General features: G+C 42.8%; 1 protein-coding gene and 1 long non-coding RNA gene across 2 annotated transcripts in view; both read right to left on the bottom strand.

Moving 5' to 3' along the window:
* Positions 1-1,030, bottom strand: part of LOC118426663 — a 6,218-nt gene extending 5,188 nt beyond the window's left edge. The window contains exon 1 of the long non-coding RNA XR_004832439.1: positions 847-1,030. This is a non-coding gene — a long non-coding RNA (uncharacterized LOC118426663). The remainder of the gene's footprint in view (positions 1-846) is intronic.
* A 7,241-nt stretch (positions 1,031-8,271) lies between these two features.
* LOC118425318 (neuromedin-U receptor 2-like) lies at positions 8,272-8,625 on the bottom strand. Its single transcript, XM_035834125.1, has one exon. The coding sequence runs from the start codon at positions 8,623-8,625 to the stop codon at positions 8,272-8,274; it is 354 nt and encodes a 117-aa protein (XP_035690018.1).
* Between the last annotated feature and the right edge of the window lie 1,462 nt (positions 8,626-10,087).

Genomic DNA, 10,087 nt, shown 5'->3' with positions numbered 1-10,087 from the left:
GCAATACAAACATTGATTACCTCAGCTGATTCTGCTAAGATGACAACCTAAATGTAATACCTCCTAGAAGTAATGGTAAAGACTTGTTGTTTCTTTTGATACACAATTGCTGTTTTGATACACGTTCTGTGGTTCAATTCGTAATACATTTTAAACCAGCTTTGTTGTCCTGTGGCTTAGCAACTATTATCTGTTTTTTGCTGGATTTTTTTCGACCTCCTGTATTAGTTTTGGGGTTTTCAGAGGATGTCAGGCTATGTAACGCATTGAAGGATAGATTTTTCACGGCCAAATTCTCCGCTGTTTTCGATTAAAATTTCTCTGAGCGCAAAATATATCCTCACTAACAAATTCTGAGTCAGAAAATTTGTCACGTATATCAACATTTTACACCAAGCCATGCAGGTTTGCACCTCGGTGGTTATTGTGTTTACAAGAAATACCGACGATAAAGCAAATTTGTCACATGTAACAGGGCCCGCCCAGTAAAAAAACCTCATAGGACTTACACTACGTACACCAGCATGTTGGCGAAAAATCGCTAAAAAGTGACCTAGGCAGACTTTGAATTACGTATCTACCCAGATTTCAAACCAACGGGATTTTCACACGGGATATAGACAAGAGTTAAACGGTTCTGACGCACCATCAAATGAATAAGGATCTAAGTGCGAAAAGCAAACGCCCCCAATCTGAAAATCGCCGAATTTTCAACTCTTTACGACGCTGCCATTTTGCTAATTTGACTGTGTTCCAAGTTTGATCATAAAACAAATTAAAATCGTTGTAAAACCCCACAAAAATGGATTAAATGGAGAGCAGATAGCAAACACATCCGACACTCACCGTCATTTCGCTGAAAGGTCACACATCGTGATGCAATCAGCTGTCAACTCGGATGAAATTTCATCTCGTTGGCGCGCGGGAAAACTGCGCCCTTAGCAACGGCGTTACTATACACGGCGGATGGATACTTAAAAAAATAAAAACCGTTCCATCGACGTTCGATATACTACATGGCTGGGCGGCTGTCTTGTCGCATGGGTTTAAAGGGTGAGTAATGAAGCCGTGGTACAGACAAGTGTCCTGTGCTTAATATACTGTTTTAAAACGCTGTCACGTATGTGTCTGGCGCTGATGAGTACGTTTCTTGTTACGTCTACACGGAATCTAATATTTTACACGCAGAACATGCAAAACATGAATAAAGCACCACTTTTATGAAATACATACATGCAACTTTGCTAATGCTAAACTCTCCTGTGTCATGCCAAATACTTGCCATCTTGCCAGACACTCTTCCAGAATAAACGACAGGATCTATGTGGAAGATAATTGTATCCACTGCGACCAACACTTAGTTTAATGGTCTTTGTTGAGGAGATTGATTGCTTCAATGTGGGGAAACTACCACTCTTCCAGAATACCAGACACTCTTCCAGAATACCAGACACTCTTCCAGAATACCAGAGAGGAGATACTCGAAAGTGTGCCACACTCGTGAGCAAGTGAGTTTCCAAGCAGAAGTTCGAGCGGATTCTTTTAATGCGGAGTCACGCTGTTGATACTAAGATAAAGCTTTACCCACCCCTGATTCTGAATTCAATTGAGCAGGAAGTAAATTCCAATCTCCTATATAAGACCGTGTTATCTACGTACAATGCCAAATGAACCAACTAGAAAACTCTCAGCTCCACCATAAGCCTTTCACTATCTCTAGAACTAACACTATCTCCACGCAGGTGCTGTACGATACAAATATTGCAGTATCAAAGAAAATTTGCCCTGTTGATACAGATGAGCATTACTTTCTTTTCCCACCATAATAAGCATTTACTGCTAACGTTATACTGTATAATATGCATGTGCAGCTTTCTGGTAGCTAATTTCCGGATGTTTCTTTTTCTCTCTTGGCTCCGTGACTAGTAACCCCAGGGGTGCTTCTATAGACCAACCGCTATGGTGCCAATCAGTGCCTCACACTGCCTGTCCATAGTGCTGATTAATGAGTTGTGATTACGCGTGCTGACCAGCGATAACGAGCGCCTGAGGACCGTGCATGGCTCACTCGAGAGGACTTATTAGCCCTTCGAGGGTCAACACAAGGAAGATATCAATTTCCTTAGCCCTTTTCCTCCGAGAAATCCGCACACTGTTGTGCTCAGTGTCACGTGGTCCGCTACGCTTCGTGACTTGATACTAATCCCTTTCGATTGGGCATTCCTTCTCTTGAGGTGGTTTGATACTAATGAATCTATCATTGGGAATTTAGTATCTGGAGATGAGTCGGCTCTTCGAGGGCCAACACAAGGAAAAAGATAATTTCCTTAGTCTTTTTTCTCTGAGGAATCTAAATATTGTTAAGCTCAGTGTCGTGTGGTAGCGGGAGCATCATGATTTGAGATCTATTATTAAACATTTTGTCTCTGTAGATACGTTAGCTCTTCAGGGGTGAGCAGAAGAAAGATATGTCTATCTTTTTGACCGTTTTCTCACAAAACTGTAGTAGTTTCTTTCCTCTGAGGAATCTAAATACTGTTAAGCTCAGTGTCGGGTATTGGTGACCGTCATATAATTTGATTCTAATTATCTACTATTGGGTATTTCGTCTCTGGTGATGAGTTGGTTCTTTGAGGGTCTACACAAGAAAAACATCGGATGGCGATTAATCTGTCGATATCCTTGAAGAGGAGGCGCTAACAAAAATGACTTTTCCTCGAAGGTATCTGCATCCTGTCACGTTATGATGGAGAAATACGTCAAGGTTGGTTGGTCGCGAACAAGTCAGGGTGTGATGCTGGTAAAGTTGTTGATATCTGATAATATACCCTTGAAGAGACTAAAACAATGATAACTTTTCTTTTTTTAAGGAACTTGCATCCTGTGAGTAAGAGGGATGCGTCAGGTTTCTTGTGCAGCGAACACGTCACGAAGGAATGGTGATAAATCTGTTGATATCTGATATCTTTGAGGAGGCGTCAACAAAATAACTTTCCTCGAAGGAACCTGCATCCTGTTAAGGAGCACGCCAGATTTGTTTGGTCGCGAACACGACGCGGTGCCATATTGATACATTTGCTGATATCTGAAATCTTTGAGAAGGCGTCAACAAAAATAACTTTCTTCGAAGGAACCTGCATCCTGTTAAGAAAGAGGAATGCGTCGGTTGGTCGCGAACACTTCAAGAAGCGACGCTGATAAAACAGCTGATATCTGATATCTTTCAGGAGGCGCGAACAAAAATAACTTTCCTCGAAGGAGTCTACATCCTGTTAAGGAATACGTCAGAGTTGGTTTGTCGCGAAAATGTCACGGTGCAATGTTGATAAATCTGTCTGATACCTTTCAAGGAGGCGTCAACAAAGTAACTTTCCTCGAAGGAGTCTACATCCTCTTAAGGAATACGTCAGAGTTGTTTGGTTGCAAACACGACAAGAAGCGACGCTGATTGAACAGTTGATATCTGATATCATTAAGGAGGCGCGAACAAAAATAACTTTTCTCGAAGGAACCTGCATCCTGTTAAGGAGCACGTCGGCTGGTCGCAAGTTCCACGTCACGTTTTGTTGCTGGTAAATTTGTTTACAGTCATTTCCCTACTCGAGAGAAGGCGTCAGCATGGATGTCTCTCCACGTTGCTGATTAATGCGGTGCTTGTAAATCTGTCACTAGTCCTTTCCTACTCAAGAAGGCGTCAACACGCCTGTCTATCCAATGTGTTGATTACTGAATGGTAGTTGAGAGTGTTGAACGGCGTTAACAATCGTCTGAGGTGCGAGCATATGTCCCTCCAGAGGAGTCGGTGGCCCTTTGAGGGTAAACAAAAATGATATCTCGGTTTCCTTGACCCTCTCCTCGTAGGTATCTACGCTCTGTATTCAAAAGGAATACACCAGTGGCGTTTGGACGCGAACATCTCTAACAACAGTTTTATGCTAACAAATCTGTTGCTAGTAATTTCACACTCGAGAAGGCGTCACCAGGCTTTCCTCTCCCCGGTACTTAATAACGAGCTGTGATTGAGAGTGTTCAACAGCGCTAACGAGCGTCTATAGACCGAGCACGTGTCACTCCAGAGGAACCATTTCCCTGGAGAGTCAACACAAGGAAAAGGTCACTTCCACAAGTCTTGTTTTCCTCAGTGTCGTATGGTTCGCTACGCTTCGTGACTTGATACTAATCCCTATCGATTGGGCATTTATTCTCTGGGGGTGAGTTGGCTCCTCGATGGTCAACACAAGAAGAATGTCAATTTCCGAAGTCTTCTTCCTCCGAGCAATCTAAACACTGTAAAGCTCACTGTTTTGTGGTAGCGGACGCATCATGGTTTGATACTAATGAATCTATTATTGGGCATTTATTCTCTGGAAATGAGTTGGCTCTTCCTGGGTCAACACAAGGAAAAGGACAATTTCCTTAGTCTTTTTCCTCTGAGACGTCCACACACTAATAATCCCAGTGTCGCGTGGTTCGCTACGCTTTGTGATTTGATACTTATCCCTATTCGATTGGGCATTTTCTCTAGAGATGAGCTGGCTCTTCGAGGGCGAGCAGGAGAGAAGGATATGTCTGTTGCCGTAATAGTTTTCTCGAAGGAATGTACGCTCTGTTAAGCAAGATGAATGCGTCAAGAAGGCACTCGGTGTTAACAATACGGACGGCGGACATTTCTATTCCACTAGCGCTGTTTTCTACAGAAGTGTTAGAAATCGAGCAGGAGGTTCCATTTGTTCGATATGGGGTTCGATAGGATCGGTTAATAGAGCCAAACAACGGCACTTTAAGGTAATAAATGAAATGACAGGGTATTTTCTGTCGCATGGTTAGGTTCAAAGGGTCATTTTTAACTTAACATGTTGTTTTGACACGCCGTAAGGTATGTGGCCGACAATGATAAGTAACGTTACGCGTCAGTGTCGGTTGGTCGCGAACACACCATGGTGTAATGTTGATTAATCTGTCGGTATCTGATGACGTTTCTTTAACGAGGCGCTAACAAAACAACCTTCTTCGTAGAAACCTGCATCAGGCCTGTTAAGTAAAAGGAATACGTCAAAGTTAGTTGGTCGCAAACGCTTTACTGTTTCGATCCTGCTAAATCTGTTGCTAGTCATTTCCTACTCGCGAAGGTGTCACCAGGCCTTCCTCTCTACGGTACTGATTATCGAGCCGTGATTGAGAGTGTTGATCAGCGATAACGAGCGTCTGTGGAGCGAACATGTGTCCCTCAAGTAGAATCATTGGTCATTTGAGGGTAAAAACAGGATGTTTCGTAGCCCTTTCCTCAGAAGTATCTACATCCTGCTAGTCCATAAGAATACGTCAGAGGGGCTTAATAAGGAACACAAATTAACACGTCTGGCACTGAAAATTCTGCTGATATCCGATTAAATATACGGTTCTTGGTGGAAGTCAATGTGCAGTTGGCACATCAACGCACCAAATCCGTAGTGTGTTTTTATATGTTTGTGATATCCGATTATATATCTTTGAAAAGGCGCAAACAAAAAGAAGTTTTCGTAGAAGGAATCTACTTCCTGTTAATCTAGACGAATACGTCAAAGTCTATTGGTTTTGAACACGTCACGTTTTGATACCTGTCCTTGGTTCTGACTGACGAGCTGTGATTGACAGTGTTGAAGACCCGTAAAGAGTGTCTGAGTGGCGAGTATGTGTCACTCACGAGGCGTTACTGGTCTTTCAAGCGTGACAAACAGGATATCTCTTAACCTTTTGCTCCAAGGCATCTACATCCTGTTAATCCAGAGCGAGACGTAAGAGGTGCTTGATCGCAAACACAAGTCTAATGCTCATGAATGCTGTATGGTGGTAGTCATTTCCGCTTTGAGAAGGCGTCAACACAAAGAAGTGTTGATGAATCCATCCTCAACGTCTTTCGAGAGGACTGTTTACACTGCCGCGCTAGGCATATGTCAAGGATTCCTCGTGTTTTATAAATCGTTATATGAGCTAGCTTGATGCACACATGTGGTTCAATATGAGGCTCAACATAATCAATACACAACCAAGTATCAACCCAGTAAAGCTTCGTAAGATTGTAAGCTGAATGTTATATCAAAATCCCTTCGCACTCAATTCCTTATTTTGCTAATTGAAATTGGCCTTTTTAAAGATAATATTATGTTATTTTTCTACGGAATTATGTTATAATTAGACGTATGGTTGTCATATCCAAACAATTATCGATCATGTTACTCTTTGTGACAATTTACTATCAGATTCATTCTCTGATCTATCATGATGTTGATATCATCTGCCATCGTTTACTATCATTATTTTCTCTCTACATTGTTAACTTTAACGGGGGAGAACTTGAATAAGCCTCGTGGCTTTTCCCCTCCAACACGTGTTCAATTTTGCCGAACGAATACAATGTCAAATGGATAATGTGCCCTTCATTTCCCCTCAGAGAATTCATGGATACAAGAACCTGTCCTTTGTCCAGGCAAGGACTCAAATACTGTCAAACTACGACAGTCCAACCATAAGCGCCCACACACACCATGTACTACACGGTTTAATAACCCGCAAGGTACAGGCAGTAGAAATGCTGGTGTTCGTGATGACCTAGCTATATATAGTTTGGTACATGGCGCGTGTCTGCATTCCTAACGAATTGGTTTCACATAAACGGAGTAGTGTTTTAAAATCTTTTAAAGAAACCCACAACAACACCCAAATGATAAGCTCCTTTTGTCGAGTGTCCTAACTGTGATGGCATAACGCAGGACAACGTTAACTTAGCGTTATATCCGTTGTTTATGGTACTAAGAGGGTATGGAGTCAACGGATGATGGTTTCAAACTGCATTGTTTTGAGAACATTGCAATTATAAAACTCTGTCTATAGACTTAAAATTATAAACATCCTGTCCTTAAAAAAACTCTAATACAAGTAGGTCAACTCGGGATAAAGGGAAACGAGCGTTGAAATTAATGCTATACAAATCGAAAGTTATTATTACGCAGTCTAAGGATTTTGTTACAACCGTTAGCTAGCCTCTTTTGATAACGTTATTTAGGTGGCCGATACTGGATATACGTCTTTTTCAATGTGAAACTATGGAAGAAAGGAAATGATGTCTACTAACACATGGTTAGCAGGCCTGTTAGGCTGGAGGGCCAGTGCGATAGGAGAGCGATAGCTTGAGCACGTGATAGGCGAGGCATGCTCCGGGGCGAGATACACAAGAGCTCTCCGTTCTTAACCCGACGGTTGAGAATCAATGAATCAATCAATGAATCAGTCAATCAATCAATCAATCAATCAATCAATCAATCAGAAGACTACTCGCACACAGGCAGGGGCAGTGGACCCGACCAGTAAACCGGCAGTTAGCACATGAGTGGGTCCGCGAAAGAGTATAAAAGCAAAAAGACAAACAAACAAACAAACAGATAATCAAAATTACTAAAACAAAGAAGGTAAACAGGGGCTACATGGAGATCCACACTTTCACCACCCACACTGACAAAGGAAAGAGAAGAAGGTTTGCAAACATACAAACAAACAAACAAACAAACAGACAAAGAAACAAACAAAGACTACTCACACATTATTCGCCCTGTACCCAAGGGTAGTAGACCAAGTGCTGGACCACGCACACAAACAGCAGTGGGTCCGCGAAATAGCAAACAAACAATCAAAGACTACTCACACATCGTTTCCCCCCGTAACCAGGGGTAGTGGACCAAGAGCTGTACCACATACATCGGTTAATGGAAAAGGAGCGGTACGGTGAAAAAGCAAACAGACAGACAGACAGACAAACAAACTATTAAAGTGTACTCACACATCGTTCCCCCCAGTAACCAAGGATAGTGCACCCACAGCTCGACCACGTACACCGGTAGACAGAACAGGAGCGAACAAACAAACAAACAAACAAACACACAAAGGCTACTCACATCGTTTCGCCCAGTAACAACCAGGGGTGGTGATAGATGCAACAGAAGCGGTTTCGCGAAGGAGAAAACTAACAAACAAACAAATAAACAATCAAAGAGTACTCACACATTGTTTCGCCCAGTAACCAAGGGTAGTGGACCCACAGCTCGACGGGCAGCAATGGGTCCGCGAAACAGCAAACAAACGATCAAAGACTACTCACACATCGTTTCCCCCCGTAACCAGGGGTAGTGGACCAAGAGCTGTACCACATAAACCGGTAGATGGAAAAGGAGCGGTACGGCGAAAAAAGCAAACAGACAGACAAACAAACAAACAAACAAACAAACAAACAATCGAAGCCTACTCACACATCGTTTCGCCTAGTAACCAAGGGTAGTGGACCCACAGCTCAACCACGTACACTGGTAGACAGAACAGCAGCAGGAGCAGGTCCGCCACGCTGAGATTCAGCAGGAAGAAGTTGGTGGGCGTGCGGAGCTCCCTGTTCCCCCACACCGCCAGCCCCACCGACACGTTCCCCAGGATGCCCACCAGGAAGATCACGCCGTACGTCACACTGATGAGGACCAACGTGACGGACGACAGCGGCTTCATCTCATCCATGCCGTCCATCCAAAACGTGTGGTTGAAAACATACGACGCGTTCATGTTGTAAACGTCAAGGGAAGCGTTTTCGAAGTCGAGCTCAGCCATCGCTGCTGTTGCTGCTACGAGAAAACGGTCAGCACTGCACAGAAGCGACCAGAAACAGTCTGTTTAGTACGAAAAGGCAGGGGAAGAGTAAGGAGCCTGGCTACGCGTTGCGTCTACGTCATAAGGCCTCGACCAACTCTCCCACAGTTCAGATTGTCTTACGCTACGCCTACTCTCCTCAGGCGGTGTTTCTGATTGATCAAGTCTGGTTAGATGCGCCTACTCACCTCAGGCGGTGCTTTCTGATTGATTGAGTTCGGTTAGATGCAAAGGAAATATGCTGATAGAATTTCCATCCAGCCAATAGGTGCGTTAACCTCATAAATTGAATGCTGCTGTGAATCATCTATTTGTTACGCTTAGGCTGAACATTGGCCCACCAGATGGGGGATGGCTTGTGAATTTGATTTCCACACAAAAGGTTTGCTTTTGCAAATATCTTATGAAACCAGAATCTAATTTTACAAATTAGAACTTTCACCCATTGTCAGAGTTATGACTTTACGTACGATTATTTTTGATGAAGATAAAAGTCAAATCAGAAAAAAAGTGGTGACAAAATATTCTTGGCTGATTTTACGCGTTTAATTAATTTTTTATCGGCACCTACTTGTTTGTTTTTATATCTTATTTATGTTTTCGTTATTACGACTTAAAGTTAGAATCATGTTGGTTAGTCACATTTTTTTCACTTCTACTATTTTATTTCCATATGCTAACATTATTTCTGCTGCATTGAAAGTGTTGGCTGTGATAAGATTGTCGTATTGCCGTAGAGCCGGAAACCGTTGCCACCAAGTACCGGTGAGCATATCCCTATAATATAGTTACGCATCGCTTAAACTGCACAAAGGTTAGGCGTGACAGGATGATGTTTCTGAGTCTTTGAGGCACATCGAAATGATTTCAAGTGATTTTGTAATCATTATGTATTGCAATATATTTGTAATGCATCCTTGTGAATACAATATTAATCGCTTGTTTAATGATTTTAAGTGTGTATGTACTGAATCGTAATGTATCACACAATTCAGCCTAAAAGGCTGCGACGCCTTACAAATTAATCATTCTGATTCTGATTCGGGTTCTACAGGCTCATGTGGCGGTGTGATACACCAAAGGGCAGTTACACAGATACAGATACGCTGGTGTGTCACTCCTAAAGCCCCCTTTACAAATCAAGAATTTAGCTCGGCCGAGGTGCCGGCCAGCTGTGCCTTACTAGGAGGTATGACCCTGATGCCTACGAAGAAACTCTGCCATTTGTTCGTAGGCATCAGGGTAATACCTCCTCGTAATTTACAGCTCGCTGACAACTCGGCCGAGCTAAATTCTTGATTTGTAAAGGGGGCTTTAGGAGTGACACACCAGCGTATCTGTATCTGGGTAACTGCCCTTTGGTGTATAACACCGCAACATGACCCTGGACAACCCGAATCAGAATCAGAATGATTAATTTGTA

This window comes from Branchiostoma floridae, chromosome 11 (assembly GCF_000003815.2).
Source record: "Branchiostoma floridae strain S238N-H82 chromosome 11, Bfl_VNyyK, whole genome shotgun sequence".
NCBI classification, from domain to species: Eukaryota; Metazoa; Chordata; class Leptocardii; order Amphioxiformes; family Branchiostomatidae; genus Branchiostoma; species Branchiostoma floridae.
The sequence above is the reverse complement of the archived record's forward strand: the minus strand, read 5'-3'. Positions and strand labels throughout refer to the sequence as shown.